General features: G+C 41.2%; 1 protein-coding gene across 10 annotated transcripts in view; it reads left to right on the forward strand.

Annotated features, from left to right (window-relative positions):
* The window catches only part of LOC124070381 (RNA-binding protein Musashi homolog 2), a 230565-nt gene that overhangs the window by 62056 nt on the left and 143928 nt on the right, over window positions 1–24581 (forward strand). For all 10 annotated transcript variants that reach the window (XM_046410253.1, XM_046410252.1, XM_046410251.1 and 7 more), the window contains exon 6: window positions 10380–10472. In XM_046410253.1, the coding sequence (XP_046266209.1) occupies window positions 10380–10472 (93 nt within the window). The remainder of the gene's footprint in view (window positions 1–10379; window positions 10473–24581) is intronic.

Here is a 24581-nt window from a genome sequence, read left to right on the forward strand (position 1 = left end):
GACCTGCAGACTGGACACAACTGATTAGACCTAAAGCCAGTCAGAACAACGAAACTTGTGACATGTGACTTTTCAAATCTGGACCAGTGGGACTTCTCTGTCATCTTATCAATCCTGCCACATAATAGATAAGCAGTAGTGATTGGCTCGTTGCAAATTAGGAGAGAGGGAAATCTGAGGGGGTCCAAACGTATCTGCTAGAGCAAATGAAACATGAGCTTACAAATCCATCTGGTTCCCAGACTCTGTTTTCACTATTTTTGAAATGTATTTCAAAGCACGACTAGCTCATGTCAAAATGAGATTAATTTCAGTGTTCTGCATGCTAAATAGACCTCCACAGCCACATGAAGGCATGCTGTTTCTCATAACCCTGGAGTGAGTTTTAGATATCCCGTCATGTTTGCAATATATTGTCTAGGAAATTTGTTAAATGTTCATAACGCGCTAGCTCAATTGTCCCAGATTTAGCCACAAGCAAGCATCTAATTAGCATAATATTCATATTACGGAAAACCTCTTAAGAGCACTTCTGGCATTGTCCATTTCTCTTATTTGCCTCTTATTGCTGTAACGTTTGGTTAATGCCCGGCCTGTGCCTAGCGATCGCATGCTGCGCTCATTGTGAATGCAGTGTGAATGTGCTGTTTGGGTATGGGCCCATGCATCTCTTGGGGCCTATAATCAGCTCTAAGCTGCTTCTATCAATCTTCATAACTGTAGTGGGTTGAGGAGGGAAGTGCAGCTAATCAGCTCTAACCGGCCCTATGTTCAGCCTGACTGTCACTGTTATAGCAAGGCCATATGCAAACAGTATCTCTTACACGTGTGGCCCGTGCTCACGTCTTGGCCTTCTCACAGGGCCATTCCACAGATGGCCACCTCCAGCACAAGTCAGGTTTTGAAAGGGCCTGTGACTTTCACTGAATAGCTGTTAGTGTAGGTTAATATAGGAGTGGTGGCCCTGCAGCGGTGGCAATCACAGCTCTGATCAGAGCCAGGCTTCAAAGACGTCTGTGCAAGTTGAAGCCAGAGTTGTCATTAGCTTCTGCCCTGTGCTTGACAGCCCTTCCCCACCCCCAACTCCTTCTTCCTGTCTCCCTCTCCCTTTCTCCCTCTTTGTCTCTCCTGTATCGCGTTCATTTTCTGTCTGTGTGCAAATGGCTACTGTAATCCTGGGTCTGGGTGCTTGGGCCTGTCACTCCACATTTGCACTAAGCATCTTTCCTTCTCTCATCTCCTTTGCCCTAATTGTAATAAGCAATTACAGATCTATTTATGCACACTAGAGCTGAGATTGGACCACTTTTTAAAAGGGCGTGTAGGGGAGTGGAAGTGGCCCAGCCAGTGCCCCTCACCCTTAACTTGTAGCCAGACAAAGAAGCCACAGCTGCTAATCGCTCAGCTTTCTCTCTTTCTCTCACTGATGATTTAATCCTACTTTACTCTCTTGCGCTCCCCTTCTGTTTTCTATCTTGTGCAGAACGTCCTCCAAAGCAAAAGTGATTGTGCTGTTGTTTGTTGTTTATTGGCTGTGTTCTCTCTTTGTGAGTCAGCTCTAGTGATGCAAATGAGCAGAGGCAGTGTTTACCTGGACTGGCCATGTTTTCTGTGTATGTGTGTGTGTCGCGAGCGTGTGCACATCTTGCCTGCACAACGTCTACGCCTTTGATCATACTACATTGCATTGACAGATGCTCTCTGGTGCTTTCTGGTTGCTTATGAACGAGGCCACAGACGGGATCTGAATGCCAGTAATTATATCCCCTTGCTAGAACGATAACAATTGTGGCTTATACAACAAAGTGCAATGGCTTTTTTCTATCTGTCCCATTATTTTTAGGTATGAGAAATGACATCGAAATCCCCTGTCTGCTTCCTTCCTGTCTGGGGCTCTGTGTTTACAGCTGTTTGTGAGCCTGTATGTGTGAGAGGTGGGGGCCATGATAAAGGCTTACACCTTGTAATCATAGCTGGATGTGTGATCTCAGCGACCTGCCTAAGAACTGTCTTGGAGTGGTGTGTGTGTGTGTGTGTGTGTGTGTGTGTGTGTGTGTGTGTGTGTGTGGAAGAGGAAGATGGTAACTGAAAGATCCACTCATAACAAATTTGCAGTCAGGAACAATCAGTTAATCGGGAGTTTGACTGAATCAAACGGTTTGGAAGCTCTGATGAGAGTTTAAAAAAAGAATCGAGATACGAGCAGTGTGAGTGACATTGAAGTGAAAGCCTTACTCTTATTTAAATGTTATTTTATAATGTAAGTACATATGTGAGTGTAACACATGCATGATATAGAAAAAAGTTTCCAGACATACCCCTTTGTGGCACCGTTCTTCAGGGGTTGGGCTCGGCCCCTTACTTCCAGTGAAGGGAAATCTTACTGCTTCAGCATATCAAGATATTTTGGACAATGCTATGCTTCCAACTTTGTGGCAACAGTTTGGTGAAGGCCCTTTTCTATTGCAGCATGACTGAGCCCCAGTGCACGAAGCAAAGTCCATAAAGACATGGTTGGGTGAGTTTGGTGTGGAAGAACTTGACTGGCCCACACAGAGCCCTGACCTCAACCCCACTGAACACCTTTGTGGTGACCTGGAATGGAGATTGCGAGCTAGGCCTTTTGGTCCAACATCAGTGCCTGACCTCACAAATGCTCTACTGCATGAATGGGCACAAATTCCTACAGAAGCACTCCCAACACCTTGTAGAAGCAGCAAAGCTGTCTATGTGTTTAGAATGTGATGTCCTTAAAGTCCCTGTTGGTGAAATGGTCAGATGTCACAGTACTTTTGTTTGTATAGTGTGTTATGGAATGTAAAATATAAATGCATATTTTTTTCCTGTGGAAAATGCAATGCAAAATACCAAAGAAATAGCCTGTCTAGCAACTGGGACTAACATGCTACCAACCCAGGACTGCTGGACGTTTGAGACGTGAACACACAACCAAAGTCAGGAGCTCCTAGCTTTTAGTTACAACTGTACATTCAGTTTTTGTTGATCTTTTAAGATTACAGTTGAATTCAGTCTTTGATTTTCTGAATACTATAGGCCGATATTCACTGGATTTGCTGGGTTTATGGTGCTAAACAGTCAAATGTGCGGTGGCAAAACAAATTTGCGTCTGAAACTTTTAAGCTGGGAAAATCTGCTGCCTTCTGTGGCCCTCTGCATGAATGTGGGTTTTTACTGACTTTAATAGGCTCACAGCATACAGTCTAATGCTATACCATTGAAGCAGCTAGTAAGTATTATGTTCAAAAATTTGACCATAAAGCTCCTACATGAATTTTTCAGAACTCGTTGTATGACGTTTATGTTGACATTTAGCAATTAATGTATGCTCACCTTCTTTTTTTGTCGGATTGCAGTGAGGTACAGACTTGCATTGTCTTCTCTTAAATCAGTATCCCCACTTTGGCAACGGAAACCTTTAGTTTTGTGCTCCGCTGCTTTCCCGACATGCGCAACACATGTCAAAACAGTTCGGCATCAAATCTTACTTTGCTGCACTTTATGCAAATGCAGATGAACTGAGGCTGGGCTCACTGACATCTGCAGTCGTAGTTAATACCCTGCAAAATTAAAAAATTGAGGAGATGCTGAATTTTTCTCCCCTGACAGTAATTTGCAACAGGCTTAACTAGAAGGGCACTTGGAGAGCTCAGACCTCTGCCAAGGTTAATAGTCCACTCTTCTATGATTTGCAGATCTACAAGTGCAATCACTATGTATGTCTGGATAAAACTGTAAAATTATTATATCGACTCGGAAAATAAGACAGGATCATTTAGTCATTGCTAATTTGTTACATACAATATATAGACAAAAGCATTGGGCCACCTGACCATTACAGAGACTTTAATGACATGTTTTGTGAGAATTTTTGCCAATTCATGCAGTACAGCGTTTGTGGACCAGCTAAAGGATTTGTGATCGTAAATATGTGATTTTTGCATTTCTGATTTCAAAGTCTGAACTACTAATAAATCCCTTTGCTGTTCAAAGAATCTGCTCAGGAAGCAATCTTATAATTGATCTGTATATGTTTATGCAAATCATATGGTAATCATGGTAACACATATGCTTGACAGTGTAACAATGGTTTGTGATTAATATGTTCAAAAGCTATTAAAACTACTGTTTCGCTTCATTGAGTCAATTAAAAAGTGTGACAGCGATCCCACAGTAATCCCTGTACAGTGGTGTAGCCTATAAGATGTCTGTCGTCTTCTCTCTACCTGTTAGGCATTATTTGTTACAATCAGTCAATTCACAGTATAATAATACTAATAATACTTAGTTATAATCAGTTATTTCTTGGTTAGCTTTATGTGCATTGAAAACATCTACTGGGTTTTAAGATGCATTGCATTTATTCATCCAGGGTGCTCTCCTACAGTGTTAACAAAAGTAAAAAAAATAATTTTCGTATCTGGCCCACGATTCAGATCCGCTTCAAAATGACTTGGCCCATGTCATACTCTTACATTGAGTTTCATGACAATCAGACAAGTATGATAGTAAGCAGCAAATGAAAACATAGCCCACTTGCAGAAGTAATAAATATCCCAATGATAGTGAGGATGTTTGTAAGTAGTAATTTATTCATTGGATAAATGTTTTTAATTTTTTTTTATTCAATTATGACTATGTTAATGTGTGAAAAAATTCAATCTGAAGAGCCAAAGGACAGGCAAGCTTTGTGATGAAAAGTTGGCACGAGAAATGTGACGACGTCTAAATCAAAACAAATGTAGATCTTTAATGTGAGAATGAATGTTTTTGTTGGCTTTCAGCTTACTTCTTTTCCAGTCAAACCAGTACATGTTTCTCTCTGGCGCTGCAATGCCTCTATGGATGGAATTTAAAGGACAGCATACTTGAAGCAAACACCTCAGTGTTTGTGTAAAAATCTCAAGATTTGCATAAATATGTTACACATTGTTTTTGTGTCCTGTCCCTGCTTCCTTTCTCTTCTTTTTTTTATATTGTTTCACACTATATTCATTTCATCTCATATCCTACTTGGAGAGTTAATAACATTCACGCTTTGTCTTTTCAGTCTGAGTTGTGCACGCATGTTCAAAACACTAATAGCTTTTTGTAGGAGCAATACAGAAGCTCTTTGAATTGGTGTTTGCTGCCACAGGTAGAAGTACTAAAATTTCCACAAATAATAATGATATTGTATGCTGCAATATTAGCTGGTGGCTTATCTTTTTCAACTTCCTCAGCAGTCACAGCAGCCCTCCACTTCTACAGCACATGCTATAGGAGCACAGGAGCACAATCGTATAAAGGATTTGCAGTGAGGTGCATTGTTTACACTTAGTGAGGGAAAGAGGAAAGACAGTATGCACCTCCACATACCACACACACACACACGCCCACGCAAATCAGTCAATAGATCAGAGTCATCTAAGTGAACCAGCTGGGTCTTCTTGAGTGACTTAGGTAATTATCTGCCTGGCATAGCCTTTAAAAAAAAAGCCTTTGTTTTGCTTTGTGAGTCAGATGGGGTTGTGTTAAAGTAGCCAAGCTGCCAGTATGTGTTGCACATTGATTTGTTTTGTTGTTGTTTTTGACTTGTTTGACGTGCCTCTGCCTATGAAGGTTTGCTAAAAGTTTCTTGGCGACGCAGTTTAAGTTTACCAATGAAAAAAGGTGAATATCACTTGTGACAAGGTCAGATTTTTGTCCCTAAAAGCTGACTCAGTTGTGACTGGTGTTCCTTTTGGAAATGTTTCCCTCCCCCCCTGCAAACCATAGCACAATGATTAGGCAGATTGCTGCAGCCCAAAATTCATCAAGGAACAATCTGAATATTCAAGTTAAGACTCTGGCATTAGACTGAGCGTACCTCAAACTTAACATCTTAATGAGGCTGCGACGTGTCAGGTACAATTGCCTGCACTGTGGCATCCCACTCAGGCACATGTAAAGGCAGCCTTGTGACATTCTGGCACTGCGGGGTGTAAGAACAGAGAGAGTAAATCCTGCTTTTGTCCACCTGATGAAAAGAATAAAAGGCTTTTTACACGATATGCTTGTATAATTTTTCTGTGATGGATATGAATAATTTGAATAGCTCAGGGATTTACTAGATGTCAGGTTAGTGATCCCTCTATGTTGGCCTCCACAGCTTTCCTGGCTACTCACTGTGATGTCACAAAGTGCCAAGAGTGCCTGATTATGTGTGTGCTGCAGGCGAGGAGTAGGATATTGTTGTTGAGGTGTATGGACAAAGGAGTCCGTTTTAAGCACCCTCTGGAGAGCGTTTCCGTTATCTGAATTGTGTGTTCTTTTTCCCGTTGACCGACAATAGTTGACACATTGTTAAAGCAGCAGCGCCAACTCTGCAATGTGGACTATGTAACAGTGTTTGCTCGTGATTTCAAGTCGACAGAATAGCTATTTTTGGCCATGAACTTTCAATTTGCTAACAAAGAGAGTGTGATTCACTGAAGTTACAATCTAAATGGAGAGTGCGAGCTCTTAAAAAAGATGGATGTTGACGCTTTGAGTCGTGATTTTTGCAAAAATCGAGATGGTCCTGGAAGTATTAAAATGGTTTCGAGCTAGCCTTCACTATTTAAGTGACAGACATCATGAGATAGCTTCTGTGGTTTTTTCTTGATGACCTTATAGAAAAGTTCATGCTATTTACAGACGCATATAGTTTATCATTTTGTTCTGTCTGTCATAGTTAAAAACTGCTAACGGGTGTCTTTAAGAGTGCGCCCCAAGCTTTTTACATTCTTGCCTGCCTCTCTGTATGTATCTGTGGCATTGCCTTCTATTACCATGGTAATGCACTAGGGCAGTAATTGTTGCAGCCCTTCGGCACGCACAGCCTCACGCACTCAAGATATTAGAAACACACCCGTGTAGGCAGACACGCACTTCACCATGCACACTCATAACTCTCCTTACTGTCTCTTCGGGATGTGCAAAAATAACTGAATGTTTGAAAAATTGGGTTAAAGGAAAAACTGGGTTGAAGAGTGGTCCATTTTTAAATCTGTCAGCTTGAATTGAAATGTTGTCGAGAAAAGACTTTTAAAATACTACACCAGCCAGGCCCAAATGATCAGAACTAATGTTGCTGTAAATGTAGTGAAGGCGAATTTTCTTTTCCCAAGTGCTTATTATAGAGTAGTGTGTGGTTAAAAAGAAGATACATTCTGTAAAATGTAAAGTGATCTGTGTCAAAATAAATGCAACTCCAAAGTAATTTCATCCAGTCATCTTAGTGTTATTACTCTGCATAGACACAAATAACAGCACTTCTTCAAGTAGTAAGGAAATAACTGATGTATTTTCCATGTTAGGTATAATGCATCAAACATCAGGAAGGATGGAGCAGTCATGGATAACCTCTTGCTCCCACAGTAGTATCTCAAACATCACTAAATGGTGTAGCCATGCACATGCAGGGACACAATAAAGCTATGAGGCTTCATGTCTCTTGTCACCATGGAGAGCAAAAATAGAGAAAGTAATTCTGCTGTTCCAGGCCTCACCAATCCCATCAGCTACTGGGCAGACATGTCAAAGTACAAAGACAAGGCTGAAAACTTGAGGGGGGAATGGGTGGCCCAGAAGGGAAGCAGGACAAACAGCTGATGTAGAGAGGCAAGCAGAGATGAACATTGACTTGTTTATTTATTTATTATTTTTTTTTTTTTTACCTAGATTGGCAATGATAAAAGTGAGTGATGTTGATAAATACTCGCACAGCCAGTTTATCAGCAGCTGTCTGGCTTGGGGTTGCCGGAGGCAGCATCCAAAGCTGATAACCTCTGAGGCCTGAGGCATGATGTTGGAAGGAGGAGGAGGAGGAGGGAGAGGAGGAGGAGGAGGAGGAGGGTGATGAGGCTGCTGTGTCCTGGCCAGCGTGTAACCCTAAGCCAGCCAGCTGATATTTTACATATCCATCAGTCAAACCTGGCAAAGTAGGAAAGAAAAAAAACAACACTATCACCATACGCTTCACTGAGAGCCTGCAGTGATCATTACGTAGCAGGAAATTAAGTTGTTGGATGAATAAAAAATGGAGACAACTTAGTTCTTTCTTAGACCCTTACCTCATTACATGTCAATTCCTCATTCCGTGCTAACATTAGTTTGGTAATGCGTGTGAATTCACCTCGTTATCATATAACAGTTATCATCCTAACATGTTTATGTCTATTGTCAATTTCTACACAATTTGTGTTTGCATATTTAAGCCATTTCCATGATTCTGAGCAGCACGCGATGCTCTTGTCAGCGTAATAAAACACCTTTGATTAGATTTTTCAGTGTGTGGTCTTAACCACACACTGAAAACAGAACACTGGAGTTTCATTTTGCAGTTGCCAGCACCTACAGCCCTGAAACACAAGCCCTTCGCAGAACTCTTTTCTCTTTTTCACTTTTAAATTGGAGTTATAAAGGAGATTATATGTGAACCACTGAATTGCATTGCTTTTTTTTTTTTTTATTCATAAAAGCTTCTGTTCTCCTTAATTTTTTTTCCCTTTTTACAAAAGATGGCTTAATTGAATTTTGTGGTAAAACAATATAAGATAATAAGGAAAACAGAAGCAAAATCACAGAAGCAAAATAAAAAAATAAAACAAACGAGCTGTAATAAGAGAGGCCTCATGTGTGGGAGGCTGTGTGCATATGTGCAGGCTATGTGCCTGTGAGACTGTGTGCACCTGGAAAGCACTTGACAGATGGTTACTTCAGCTCTAGCTGAATGTTGCTTCTTTTTCTCAGCGTTAAGCCTCTTTCATAAATCGAAAGTGTTTTGGTCAGCATTTTGATCAAGGTAGACTCTATCAAGCTTCTTGATAGTTTGCTGTGCATCTCTGAAGTATGTTTATCCTGCCCCTGTCATTTATTTCTGTTTGATTTTTTGCGAGCTGAGGGAGATCAGGGCTGCTGCCTTTTCTGCTCCATTTTTTTGTGTTTGCCAGTAAGATTACAGAGCAGTGCATCAAAAATCATTATATACCACATTATATCAATAAATTCTTCTTCTGCAGTGTAAATGTAGTACTCTATAAGAGACAGTGAGGATTATACATGGGAAGATGTGTTTTTGGAATCACTATAATCTACAGTACAAGCCAAACAGGCGCAAGCAAAACAAGTCAGTTTGTTAGAAGTAGTTTATCGTTGCAGTCGTTGAGGTCTTCAGTCATCCTGTCTCTTATTGTTTTCGAATAACTAGACAAAGGGCAGTGGATCAGATTCAAACTGTGTCTACCGCCTCAAGCTTGGGGACGTTGTGTCCACATCAAACATGCTAAATCATTTGGGGAACCATCACCTCTATTACCAGAGGTCGGCTGAAGCAGGCTGTGCTTAGTGTTCAAGCAGCCTGTCTCAATGTAAAGTCAGATCAAAGCAATAATCATAATAACACCACAGGTGCCTTGGAGACATGAAGTGCTCGAGCGTCAGTATTGTGGTCCTTTGCATTGGATTAAAAAGAGGATACAATGCCAACATCTAAAAACAGGCTTTTCAGCAATGTTTAATTGGTCTCAAATCAAACCAGGTGGTAATACATGTCACATTTACAAGTTGACTGTTAGTTGTTGTATGTCAGCAAGGAATATCAGCACTGATGCTGACCAGTGTTTCAGAGGTCTGAGCTTATGTGAAGACTAAGCCTGTTGTTAAATGTTGGTGAAAAAAAATACCAGTTCAGTTCAGAAGTTCAAACGTTCATTTTTAATCATGTGCAAAAAAGAAACAGTCCCTCACAGATTTTACCCTGACACTGATGTTGAATTGTTACTGTGTTTCCCTGAGAAATTGTTCACCTAAATTTAGCATGTACTTTCCGCGGCAGATGTTCGTGCCCTTTTTGATGCCGTGGGTAATAATCCTTAATATTCTTGCCGTTTGAAACTAAATGAGGCTTTAATGCACTCTGATTCCATCTTCCAACACTCATTAATTGTTTTTTTGAAAGTCCATAAATTATTTCTGTTGTTTCTTTTTAAGTTTTGCAAAGATAAACAGAAACTTTTATGTATGTAATGGAGGTCTTTAATTCTGTGACAGTCTGTTTTGATTAGAGATTCAATTTGTAATGTCATTGTGAGGGAAATTCACAGAGCTGCTGTTCTTAGCCAAGTGTTTGTTTTTTTCCCCTGCCAAAACCTTCAGCCTTTGTGACCTTGCTATAATACTTAAGTGTTTTTGAAACTTAATTGTGTGAATCTGTTTATTCCTGTTAAGCGACAATGTGTCCTCACTCCTCGCCATCACAGGTGCTGCTCACTCAGTGTGTTTGAAGCCTCATTAAAGGTGTCGTGCAATGCATTTGAAGCCTCATCACTAATCTTCTCCTCTCGCCCTTTTCCTTCCAGATGGTCACAAGAACAAAGAAAATATTTGTGGGTGGCTTGTCAGCCAATACAGTAGTGGAAGATGTGAAGCAGTATTTTGAACAGTTTGGGAAGGTAAGACTGTTTTTTATCATTACCCTGCTTGGTGTTGTCACAATAACCAAAATTTCATCTCCCATCGATTCCATTGCAGATTGCAATTCATCATCATTAAGATCACCTGAAAGATGTTAATTTGGTCATTAGATTTATTAACAACAGAGGTCACAATCGCTGTACACTGTCCCCTGCCGCTCCAAGTGTGTCAGCACTCTAATCTTTACAATAATCAGGAATTTAAGGTTTAAAAGATGCCAGCGGTGTCGCTTTGGCTCCTTTCCTGACAGTAAGACAAATAAACCTCTATTGTGACAAACAAACAATTGAAGATATGGCAGCAGCTTCACACAGCCCAACATGCCTGGTCAACAGCATGCATTTTGCTTACAGGGCAAATAAGCAGTGGCAACCAGCTGTCATGACCAAACGCTGCTGCAAAAAATAAAGAAATAAGTCAACAAGAAACATCCTTTTTTCTTATCTATAGCAGTATGACATTAGAAACATATGTATATATATATATATATATAGCATTATGGGAACTGAAGTTGGAGTTTTGATGTTGTGGCAACACTAATCCAATGTGGTCTGAAAGAAAACGCACCCAGTTTATTCAGCAGAGGCTCATATTCAGCTGTTGGTTCCTGTCTGCTGCAGCAGTTTCTGCAAGCTGTTCTCATGACCAATACCCCCAGCTGAGTGAGGCATATATGCATACCGAATCATACAAGGGCATGCATACTGTGCACGCACGCACACACATGCACACTTACACTTTGGCGTGTGCACACGCAAACAGGCTTTGATACAGTTGCAGCATTTTCACAGATAATTTCCCCACACTGTGCGGAGATCCATTTCCCTCATGTCATATTCCACATCAGTCAAGGTCACCTTCAGCTGATGCAGTTCCTGTAACATCAGCACTTGACCTTGAGTTTAAACAGTCTCACTGAGGATGGATTTTCCATGGGCACATAATGTACCATGTCCTGAAGGAGACAAAAGAGCTGTTATAGATTAATAGAAAAACTGTTATTTTTTGCTCAGAGACAATATGCAACCAGGCCTCTCCTATAAAGCCCTGTCTTATTTTCTTGACTGAAAGCGAGCAAGGTGAAGGACTTTGTTTTGCTCTTTGTCTGTGGAAGTGGTATTGAAGACCTCACCATGGCCTGGTCTGCCGTTCCAAATAAAGATGGCTTATTTGCACAATAGAACGCAGCAAGCAAATATTCAGCACGACTTTGCAATCAATGGATCTGAGAAAGGGCTCGAAATGATTTTCGACTTGATTGAATGACATAATTGACTTGATTATACAAAGTTTTTTCCTCCTTGAGGAATCCTCAAATGCTTAGGAGGAAACAAACAAATCAGACTGATTGAGCAAGATCTTGTGCATGTTTCTGTGTGTGCTTTTATAGCCTACTTGTGCATGCTTGGATGTGTCTGCAGTACTGCTCTTGCCATGCGTGAGTGTGTCAGCGATTAAGTGTTTTTATGTGGGTGCCATGATTAGGGGTGTATGTGTGTGTGTATGAGCAGGTCTGAGTGTCTTTAGAAATAAGGAAATCAAAGTAGTTATTGTGGGCTATGACAGACAAGATAGAGAGCAAAAAGAGGTATCGTTCTCTCTCTGTTTTGTGTGTGTTCTTCCTTTCTGCCTTACACATCCCAGGATTTATTAAATAACCTGCCTGTCACTGCAACCTACCATTATCGCCACATACACACAACTCTGAGGACTTATCCACAGAAAAGAAAGCCAATTAATTCAGTTTCCCCTCCATAGAATCTCGGTGGCAGTATGTGTGTCAGTCTGTCAGTCAGTCATCACTCTGTCTTTCTGTCTGCCTATGTGCATGTCAAGGGGGACATTAGCCAGCATGGTCGCAGAGCAACTAGTCATTTTTATTTCTGGGAAGTATGTTTTGAAGCACTTATCAATCATCATGTAACTACAGCTTAAGGCACTGGCAAATGTTCTTCCTCACTGGGAACAAGCCATTTCAGTGATATTATTTAGCAATCACTGTATTTGTGTGCATTTTTCTGTTTTTGCTCTGTGTGTGTGTGTGTGCGTGTGCGTGTGCGTGCATGCGTGCGTGCGTGCGTGCGTGCTCAAGGCAGCATAGGCCAATTAGCAGGATGTGGTCTACAGAGATGGCAGTGGTTGGGAGGCAGTGGAGGGGAAACAGCTGGTGTGGCCACAATTGGGTCACAGGTTCTGTCTGTAACCTCCACACCTCCCCCCCCTCCCGCCTCACTCCCTCCCTTCTGTCTCCATTCTGTCAGGGGGAGAGGTGGCATTTGTTATGGGGAGAGGCTGACAGCTCTCATGCACATCAGTCTCAATGCCACTCTCCCAGCCGTCACCATTAGGAAAACGCACATGCCCGAGCTTGGCACGACTTCAGAGGAGCTCCTCCACTGCTGGAGCCCCCCCCCACCCCTTTCCTTTTTTTTTCTTTTTTTTGTCGCCTACAGTGCACGCTGAAGGTGTGCATTTGAAGTGATTGTGACAGTCATTTGAACAGAGCTGACGTGTGGTTCTGTTTGGCTGATTCTAATGCATCTCAGATGGATCCCATTACCTGCGTAATAGTAGCCACATCCTGCCCTCCCTCTTTTTTCCTCTCAGGCAGCACACTGCACCTTAGACCTGCAAGCCAGATGAGACAATCTTATCAACACTGCCAGCCCTCCCTTTATATTCAAAGACTCTTAACTGGAGGCTGCTGCTGTTTCTGTCTTGCAATAAAGTCAAATGAAGCAGTGGGCAGTTTGTGCTACTGTGCAGACTTAAACTTGTAAGAACAGACAGTGTTAGCCTTTAGAGATCACATTTTTGTTTTTTTTGTTTTTTCCCCCTCATACTTAGGGCTCTGCAACTGACATTTTGTTCCTATTTATATCTCGTAATGTTGTTATGTTTGCAGTAGACATAATCATTTGGAAGTATTTTTAATGCATTTACATTCCTCAATTTTTGCCTCCATGTTTAGGCTGCATAACAAGCAGACACATCCCCCAAATATCAGCCTACAGAGGTGACGGCAATGAAAAGACAATATATTATTATTATGCATAAAGTCCTTATATTTTTTGACTCTTTCTGAGACTGTGCTTGGTCAAAGGTCAGGGGCAGCTAAAGAGCAATAGATGTGCTTGTAGGGATCCCGTATCTTGTGAAGTATTACTTTTGTACATATACCTGCACAAAGAGACTTCAGTAATACAGTTTTCATATAGGGTAATGTTTTAATAAGGTAAAATAGACTTATTGAGCAGGCCACAGCAGTACTTTGTGATCATACATAATGTGATCCATGTCATTGTATTTTTTTCTGCATGCTGGCATGCAGTGCCCTCTTATTTTCCAATAAATCAAACACCTGTTTACAAAACACCCACCACCCCAAAATGTTCCACTGAGGCAAGCAGTTGATTAAAGATGGGAGAGGGTGTGATGACACCTTATAAATTTGGAAGTGACGTACCAGCGGAGCCCTGCCCAGGCATGAAAAGAGCTCTCACCACAGTTAAAGGCATAATTAGCTGTGGTGGCTAATGCTTCCTCATTGGTTTATTGTAATCGGCTTTGAGTGCATCTCATAGTGCCCTTATTTGGCTCAGCTGAAACAACCCCTGCTCACTGACTCTGCAGGAGTTTCTGTTCTCCTGTCCATTTGGCTGGGCTTTCCTGTGCAAGCCCGAAGCTGACTTTTAGTTTAATCAGAGCTACTTGCTTCCATGTCACTGGGCTGCCACAATCGTCCCTTTATGTCCAGTCTGTCCCGGTTCTCATGCTCCACTGGTCTAGAGCCAGATCCTGGAGGTGGAGCTGAATGGGAGGAGGAGGAGGAGCTTAACCAGTTCACTGCCACTGGGCTCAGAAGGGATAAAGGTGGACACACTACTAGGTCACTACTTAGTTAGACAAGAAAAGCAAAGCCTTAAGTTCTAAGATGAGACAATGTTCTTGAAGTTTTAAAAAAAAGAGTGATGACACCTGTTGGAGGACAGTGGAAAGATACTGATAAGAGTGCGATGTTGTAAAGATCACTGTCACAGCTCAGAGAGAACAGCCCACAGTATCAGCATGCTGTCCCTGGTGTGTTTCTCCTCTGGCTAGGCAAGCATCTGCATACTTCTCACATACTTTAACTGAGAGGAAGCAGATGAGAGGAAATTACAATGGCATCAGAAAAAGATTCCTTAGTTAGTGGATGAAATTCTTTCCGGGGCTTTGGTAATCTAATACTACGGCTGACATTTTGTGTGCCCTTAGATTTTGAAAATGGCAGAAAAATAGCTGTGTGACCATCAGGGGAGAGTGTGTGAATTCATTTTGCATACCTGCCCAAGTGCTTTGGCCCTTAACAACACCAGAGGTTTTCAGCTTTCAGCAACTGTATCAGTGAAGGCATGCTTCTCAGATTTGTGCTTTTTTTTCTTCTAAGGTAGTAATATTTCTTTGAAGAAACCCATGCAAGGTGCATTTAAATCACTGCAGAGATTGCAAATCATCATTATCTGTTTGATTGCAGAATTAAATTTTACCTGGATGACAGTGCAGTTAAGCTAATACAGGAACAATGCATACTCTGAGCTTAAACTGGAAACTGTGAAGGTGCACATTAAATGCACTTTGGACTTGTACTGAAGTGATGAGAGCTCTGATGAAAGCCAATGGAAAATACACGTTTGCTTCATGTTCGTTGGCTGAAATAGCAAACATTTGTGATTAATGCAGGAAAAATACACTTTATATCAGCGAAAGGAACCTAATCAAAAGGCCACAGTCCTTCATTCCACTTCCTCAGCTAGTGCAGGTGCACATTTGCATGCCATTTACATGGCAGCTCACAGTGACCACCGCTATGCCGATGTTTGGGTGTCCATCATCCGCTGACATTCTGTGATTGTTTCCTCTCTGCTGCGACTCAGCCAATCAGTTGAGGATATAGTCTGGTTCCAGTGATTATAAGGAGTGATCAGAGCAGCAATGATGGAGCATGTGCCTTGCAGTGGAAATTTAGCCAGAGGCTTCAATCTCATTGCAGTCACTTGTAGTTAGTGACTGAGACTAGCAGTGAGAAGGGCAGAGCAATATAAATGAATTGGCTATGAATGTGGATACGGCTGTGGTGCTGCAGGGACACACAGGGGGAAAGGGCCAGTTAGACAAACTATTTCATATCCCCCTTGACCTTTATTTGCCCAGTGGCCCAGCAACATTTCCAATAGAGTAGCTTTTAAACGGCCGCTGAAGAATTGAGTTGTACTATTCATATTTTTTGTGTGTGGGTGTCTGTCTTTGTATGAGAGAGCGAATGTGTGTGTGTGTGTGTTTGTGTGTGTGTGTGTGTGTTAATACAAGTGTCGTTGCTGCGGGTTGCTGAATTTTTACTTAAAGGATCAGACCTTTAACAAAAGATTAAATAGATTTTTGACTATTGCTGATCCTTAGAAATGCCTATCAGACCGTCTCCTTCAACAACTAGATGCTGCGCAGTATAGGCGGCTCACAAAGGGAGCTGTGGATCAGGGGAGATTGACACCTTTCTGTAGGTCTGTAGTCTCATCTCCCAGCTGTCCCTCTTGAAATGGCTCCCTCGGGATAAGCTGGGATTGGCTTGATTGTGTTATCGGCGAGTGATCGGGTCATTGAATGATGGAATTTTGAGCCCCTGTTCTGCTTAAAGAATGAAATGTTAAAAGAAGATTGACTGTGATTGGATCAGATCCAGCACCTGCTCAAAGGGTCAATCAGGTGAAGGCAGGAGGCAGCAATCTATGCTGTGCTATTGTGACATGAATAGAAGGGGGAATTAATGTGTGTGTTGGGGTAGGGTGTTGGTAGTGGTGGATGGATGGTACGGGAGGGGGTGGAGATGCCATTCAACAGGGAGGAGGTTGAAAAATGTCATCAGAGGAAGTGTCATGAGTAATTTGCAGAAGTCTCACCATCAGACTGGTGTGGAGGTGGACGCCTCCACCTCCACACCTCCACCTCAGCCTTGCAAACTGCAATTTAGTCCTTAGGGAATCCCATGTGGGAGAAAAATGTCTGTAGGAATCGAGATTCAAAGACGATTCAGAGATTTATTTCCCAGATGGATGGAAAATATGTATTGGGATATATATATATATATATATATGTTGCATGTATGTTCTAAATATTGGCACGGAATAAAGGATTGGGGGTAGGAAAAAAGGGTGGGAGGCCTGGCAGAACATTAATGCAAGGGAGGTCCAGGCAAACGGCATGTTAGCACATTTTGTTGTGGTGGATTTGTGCCTAAAATGGCTCAAATTATAGAGATAATTCTAGATTTATGTGAGTGAATGAAATTAAAGGGGCCCTCCAGAGCTTTCTTGTAAACAAGTAGAAGTTATGTTTACATTCAATGTAAATAAATCACACTGTGCATATCCTTGAGGTCTTACAAATGTGCTACAAAAAGGTCTTACAAAAAATGCACTTCTGTCCTCATGAAACATTTGCAAAATCTGTTTTGTTTTGTTTTTTGTAAGTAAATTAAATCCAGCATTATTCAAATCCATTTTTATTTGCTTTCAGTTTTGTCCCCTCTTTTTACATGTTCATTGTACTTAATTGCATTACCACCAGCTGTGTTGGTAGGACTGTGTGTTGGGATACTTGTACACCTGTCCAAGACACACAAGCGTGGTATAAGCTAATTCAAATATTCAGTGTTCAACCTCAATTTATGCTGACGTTAGCTTCCTTAGTGACAGTACATAATCTTAATTTGCACTATATAGACAAAAGAATTGGGACAGTTGAGAGTAGAGTTGGTCTGCCCTTTGTAGCTGTAACAGCTTCCACTTTTATGGGAAGGCTTTCCACAAGATTTTGGAGTGTTTCTTTGGATTTTTTTCCCTTTCATACAGTAGAGCATTTGTGAGGTCAGGCACTGATGTTGGTCCAAAAGGCCTGGCTTGCAATCTCTGCTCCAGTTCATCCCAAAGGTGTTGGATGGGGTTGAGGTCAGGAATCTGTGTGAGCCAGTTAAGTTGTTCCACACCAAGCTCATGCAACCATGTCTTTATGGACTTTGCTTTGTGCACTGGGACACAGTCATGCTGGAATAGAAAAGGGCCTTCACCAAACTGTTGCCACAAAGTTGACAGCATGGCATTGTCCCTGAAGCATTAAAATTTCCCTTCACTGGAAGTAAGGGGCCTCACCCAACAGCCCCATACCACACCTGAATTCAATAATAAAGAGGTGTGTCCCAATATTTTTGTCTTTATAGTGTATATTAAAGAACCTGTTACCTTTTTTTAAATTTATGGGATGTCAGTTCTCTTCAAATGTATTCCATTTATGTGGCTCTCAAAATCACATATCAGTTATGGATATTTGGCACAAAATGAAAGAAGGAATGTTTGACTTTAATACTGTATCTTCATTGAAGATTATATATACACTGTGTATGTCCATTTTAGGTTTGCCTATGGAAGTTTTTAAAGAAAATGCATTTTATTAAAATTCTGATAATGTCAAATGTATAACAGTAATCCAACTTATCTGTGATATTCATGAGGTTTTGATGTAAATGACGGAACATGTTGTGGTACAACAGCCTCAATACTTTTACTTTTGCTCAGGTTTTACTTCAGTAAAACTGTCAATAATATATCTGAAGAGTCAGTAACCAGAATATTAGTACTTTACCAAAGTAGTAAACTACTACTGAGCTCTTTACAGCCTCTCGCCCATTGAGGAAAGATGGGAATGAGAAACAATAAAACTCTGCCATAAAGACATGGAAGGAGGAGTAACAACTTTGCATGATAGCTCATTTTGCTCATAAGCACCAAGGCTGATGGTCTGTTAATTGACAGCTAGACCAACTGGTTTGTGTGAAACCTCACTGAAACAGTAGCTTGGCCGTTGCAGGGTAACTTCTTTACCACTTTAAAATGAATATAGTTTGTATTTAAGTTTGTATTTTTCAGGAGCTGGATGGATGAATAGGTGGAATGCTTTTCCTCACTGTGGCTCAAATGCATGTTTTAAGAGTAGCAGAGACAGGCACATTTGAGTCGAGGTCCACAGAAACCGATCTGGGCCTCTGAGTGACGGACCTTATGGCCCTGCATGTCACAGCTAAATGAGAAACAAAATGATGGTGTCAAAATTCAGCTCTCCAGTGATGGGCTGTTAAGAGGATGCAAAAACTGCTTTTCAACCCAAATAACCCTTTTCATACTCATCAGATCTTAACAGAGGGTTGTCAGTGCTCCACGTCCCCTCAGTGTAGAGCTCCAGAAACCAGTGAGCATGACCCACGACTCAGCGTCACCTGGTGAACAGGCAGTTGACACAGTACAGCTCAGATGATGACACTGCACAATGCTCCCCTTGCATTTGAGCTGATATGCTGGGTTTTGTGGATCTTGAGGCATTTGCTAAAGGTGTTTGTTCAGTCCTCTGGATGGATTTATCCCAAATGCCTGCATAGCAAGGTGATAGCAATTGAACGCTCATATTTAAACTGCAGCTCTGAAGCTTTATTCACATTTTTAGAGGTATGTGGTAAACAGAAAATTCAATATTCCTTTTTTTTCTCCAAATGTTTACAACCTTTGCCATATCTAGTATTGGATTTTGCAAAACGAAGCCATAAACATATCTCGAGAGAAAGAAAGAAAGGCGATCAACTTGCTGACTCGATGAACATCTAAAAATAAAAACAAGTGCAACTGAATGTTGATTTCAGAATTAAGTCTTTCCATGGTCCCATAAAGCAGCAGTCAGATTTCATAATATCCTCTTTATGTATCTGTCCAGTGTGAATTGGATCTTGGAAAAAATAAGCAGTCACAGTGGCATACTTTGCCGTCATTGTTTGCGATGATGACACTGACAGCATGTCTTTTGTTAGCGTGTATATCACTATGGGAATGCAGTTTAAGTGTTGAAAAGTGACTTAAAGTAGCCCATTGCCTGTGCTTCTTCAGCCACCTACTGCAGTGTGACCAGGTCCACCGGCAGCTCCTGCTCATGCTAAGAGTACCTCCCACACATCGCCTTCTTGAAATCACAGGGTAAATGTTCTTACATGGAAATGCACACAATGTGCTGTGAAGGGCTAATGAAGTCTCAAAGGTTTTCACTTATCTGAAACACTTAGTCCTCACTCCTGTGTGCGTCTGTGTGCCTCTGGATATTCTCAGGTCTGTTAAAATGTTAGATCAACAAAATTTGAAGAGAAATTCTGGTATTTTTTAAATTCTATTTACATATTTTGCTGTGTAAATGATACATATTTACCAAAAGTTTTGGAATTGGTCCAGTGGATTTCTCCATCTGGCAGCACCAAAGCAGCTCCAATGTCTGACCATCAAAGTTCTGTCTACTAAAACCGCTATTTTAGTGCTCTAAATGTCTGACAGCTTTACAGAAACACTCCCTACAGAGATAGGAGTAAAATCCTTTTTGTTTAACCAGAAGTCGCGTTGCGGCTACCAGCTGATGTGATATGCTGGACCAATTCCAAACATTTGGCGAGTATGAATCATTTGCACACTAAAATATGTAAATATAGGGCCCAGATTTAAAAATGAAGGAACTACCCTTAAAGTCATCTACTATTTTTAACATACAGACATTTCTTGTTAGGTTTTATTTTGAGTGTAAAATCCAACATCGACAGTGACAGACTCATTACGTGCAGTAATATTTTGCTCAGGCAGAGTAAGTAGGCCAAACAAAATGGGGTAATTGCAAAGAAAAATGTTGTTTCAGCAAAAGTTGTAAATGCAGTGTTCCCAGTTTATTTTCTGACCTGTTCTAGTGCCTTCAACAGCTTTTTTTTGTCATAAACGTAGTTGGCTCTTCTTCCTCTCTCTCGCTGTTTCATTTTGTGCTCGTTTTGGCAGCTTTTTTTCTGTACGGTTAAAACAAGACGAAGAGACGACAGCCACGCTCACAGCCCTGTGAGGACTTGCCTTGGCACAATGGTGCTTTGAGCTGAATGCTAATGTCAGTGCGCTAACATGTTCACGGTGCTAACATGCTGCTTGTGGATGAATCATCTGAGAGCAATACTGATGCCAAATTATGTGCCATACTTGTCATTGGTTGCCAAGATATTTAATCCAAAACCAAAAATGTCAATGTAGTAGTGGTCGATGAATAAGGCAGGGACCACTGAAGTTACTTCAGTTGTCTTCATTGGAGTGGTTGTCGAACATAAACTGTTTTAACAATTACCCCTCCACTTTTGAATGGCTAAAGTGGCAGTGAAGTAACAGCTCCTTTGCTGTTTATTCCTAAAGCCTTTTTATGATGATTGAGGGAAGCATATTTCAAATTCTGATATTAGCAAAAGCTGACTTTAACTTGAGAAGATGCAACAGCAAATACAGGGGAGCTTTTGTTCGCTTTTAGATATCCCAGGCATTTCACTTGCAGTGAAATATGTCAACTAGTGGGAACTGGACACTTTGTAACTGAAAAAAAAAAGAGAACCATACAACAGTAATACGATTTTTATTTAACCATACTAAACCACGTTAAACCTTAAATCCCTGACAAGAGCCGTGTAGATGAAAATCCAGAGAGGAGTGGATTTTTTGTTTATTCTGTCACACCTTGTATCAGCAAATCAGCTTTAATCAATAGTGGATGGTGGAGTTGTGAAGCCGTTTGTGTGTAAATAACCCGGCATGTGTTTCAGCACAGGAAGGGGAAGAGAAGTGTAATGATGGAGATGAAGATAAGGTAGATGCTGGTATAAATGTTAAATTTAAACAAGTTAAAGCCATCCTTCTTATTTTGTCTTCTGTTGTTTTGAAGTGTATGTTTGTACACACACTGTGTATCGTAAAGGAAATGTAAACAGGTGGAGTGTAAAATCATGCAGGAGATTGGAAGATAAGATGAATGCGGTGTAAGGTCAGCGGCACTCATCAGTAAATCTCCAGTAGTGAACGGAGGTGATCAGTAGCTACCTGAGACATTTTTGCTGGTTGTTCAAACAGAATCCACTCAGTTTGTGTTGTGGGGTGAGATTACAATTCAGATTAGAGTGACTCATCTTTTATTTGTACTATATGTTTAAGTGAATTTCACCATGTTTTCCTTCCCTCTGCTGACCCCTGCATTTGAATTAGTGCTGTATGTGTGTGTTTGTGAACGCCGTGCTTACCCCTTAGGAAAGAAGAAAATGGCGATTGACCGGACGTGCATACAATGCTAGGGAGCGACAACAGATCCCTGTCTTAGCTGCCTTTCCATGAATAATCTTTGCCTTATTTTCTGAAGTGGTATCCTCAGGGTTCTGGTCGAATTGTCTAAAAGCTAAATAAATCTGCTTGATTGAACTAATGGCACAGAGCCAAGATCTGGCACCAAGTCTTGTCTCTCAGCTTAATCTTTTTGTCACGGACACATTGACCAGTTTCACGTACACACACACACACACACACACACAATAAAGCTCAGTCACTTCCTGATCAGGAAACTTTGAACCCAACATGTGGCCCATAAGTCCTATCCACAGGTAATTAGGTTTGATGGTTAGTTGAGCAGAAGCATGGATTTTATCGTCCTCTCTGTCTTGCCTCCTGGAGGGTTGCCTCAACTTGTTTTTGATAAGCCCACTGCCAGCCCAGCATCAGTCTCTTCCAGCTGAACACACATTGTAAAAGCCACCAAGACGCACTCATCCCTTTTAAAGACGAATTACCCGCTAATATAAAATTATGTAGGCTGGAAAGATGTGTGTCAATACAAGACTGAATATACATTTAAATTCTGATTTGAAAAATTAACCTCCTCGCATATATTATATACCTCTTTCTAGGTAAATCACAGCCTATTTCTCCCTCTAGTGGTTCAGGTGAGGCCAGCTGTATTGAATGTGTTTATGATAGACAGGAATATATTAATGTTCCCTCTCTGACATACCGACCAACTGGTGTGAGTATCGTGCTGGCAGAAATTCTATTTTATAAATTCATTGAATCAGCTTGACCACATTAGTGTCACTTAACATTTTGCGAACTTGTCTGTGGTTTTCTTTTTCAGTTCCTCTGTGGTGGAACAGAGGAAAACCGCATTTTTTGGTTTGACTTGGCAGCACATCTTTACACCTTAGCAAGAAAAAAATGAGTGTCAGAGTGTAAGTGGTTTGTGTTAGCTGCTGGGACCATGTTGAGAGAAAAGCCAGAATTACATTTGAAGCAGCTTAGAATTTGATTTGATTTGAATTTGATAGGAGGTGAGCATAAAGTAGACAGGTGGTATCTTGCTCAAGTGATGAGTTGATTGCGTTGAATCGTCTGCTTGCAGGTCTTTCGGCTGCCAACTGACCGTGTGGATGAGAGGAAATACGCGTGTAAAAAGTTGCCTTCAATGAAAGAACTGAAACTAACAGGAAACACAGGGTTCTCTGTGCCTGTCTGTAACTGAAAAGCGTGCTGCTTTTGTATTATTTGCTTCCGACAAGAATGCAAAAGCTTCTTTTTAAAACACCTAAACTATTGCGCCTTTTATCATCGACTGCTTTGATGTACTTTTACCAAGCAAGTGCACAATACCTGTGGCCTTTGAGTGCGGAGGCAACGGGAAATGACACACTCACAGTTCCTGAAAGATCAAGGTAATCAATGAATTTCAATGTGTGTTTCATGTTGACCTAACCATTTTAGTGAATGTTATGATTTAAGAAATTAACTAATTAATTGTTCTCATTTTTGCACACACATTATTTATTTTGATCATTTATTTTTCTGAATATTTGATTAGAAATGAATGGCAGATGGGCGGCACGGTGGTGCAGTGGTTAGCACTGTCGCCTCACAGTAAGAGGGTTCCAGGTTCGAATCCCAGTCTGGGCCCTTCTTTGTGGAGTTTGCATGTTCTCCCTGTGCCTGCGTGGGTTTTCTCCGGGTTCTCCGGCTTCCTCCCACAATACCAAAAAACATGCACATTAGGTTGATTAGCTACTCTAAATTGCCCCTAGGTGTGAGTGTGAGAGTGTGTGGTTGTCTGTCTTTGTGTGTTGGTCCTGCGATTGACTGGCGACCAGTCCAGGGTGTACCCCGCCTCTCGCCCGTAGTCAGCTGGGATAGGCTCCAGCTCCCCCGCGACCCTGACGGATAAGCGGTATAGAAAATGGATGGATGGATGAATGGCAGATTTCTCATTAACTTCCATGTCATGTGACTCATTGGCTCCAAATCAACCCCTCCTTTCCTAGGCTTTAGTGCTTCTTCTGTTTTATAGGAATATTTTTATGGAAAATTCCTAGTTTTATTTCAAATAGCTTCCACATTATATGCTCCACCTGTAAGAGTCTTAGTCATGTAAAATTTTTATCCTTCATTCTTGTCTTCATTTTTGCATCAGCCTTTGTGCCCGTTTGTCCTGTTCTGTCCCATTTCAAAAGTGAAATCATGGTTATTTCACTGAAGTGCGCGACACTCTAAACGTGCGCACACAAACTGCCACCTGTTCTCCAGCCTTTGCCACTTGTGTCGCACAAAACCCTGATGTAAGAGCTGCTCATTTGCTCTGTTGTTACAGCTGTATGAAATATTAACCTGCCCTTGATATTGATGCCTGGTGACCTTATGCTGAAATAGAAATATACCTGTAATGTTCTAAGTAACTAAAAAAATCTACATCTTTATGATGTTTTGAGTGGAGAGACAAATGTTTGATACTGGGAGGCTGGCAGAGGGTTGTGTGCATGTATTTTTGTGTGTGTATGCACTTGAGTATGCTGTGCCTTGACAAAACAGACTCAGGAAGTTATTGTCATTTTGACCATCTGCTTATTCTGTGCCTACTTTGGCTCTAATCCTGTTAAATGCAGGAATAGTATGTGAATGGAAGTGACATGCTGAAGCCTTAGTACATCTAAACAGGCACAGACAGACAAATTTAAAAAGACACACTGTTTTCTTTTATTTAGCCACCTGCTACAGCCGGGCTCGCAAAGTGAATGCAGTATTTGAGAACCTAAGGTATATTATGTCCACCTTCAGATAAAATATGGAATTAAATGAAATATAAAGAAGTTAACAAAGGAAGCCATCCGTTTTACAGCCACTGTGTCTTAATGTAGATATACA

The sequence above is a fragment of the Scatophagus argus genome, chromosome 14 (genome assembly GCF_020382885.2).
Source record: "Scatophagus argus isolate fScaArg1 chromosome 14, fScaArg1.pri, whole genome shotgun sequence".
Lineage (NCBI taxonomy): Eukaryota > Metazoa > Chordata > Actinopteri > Scatophagidae > Scatophagus > Scatophagus argus.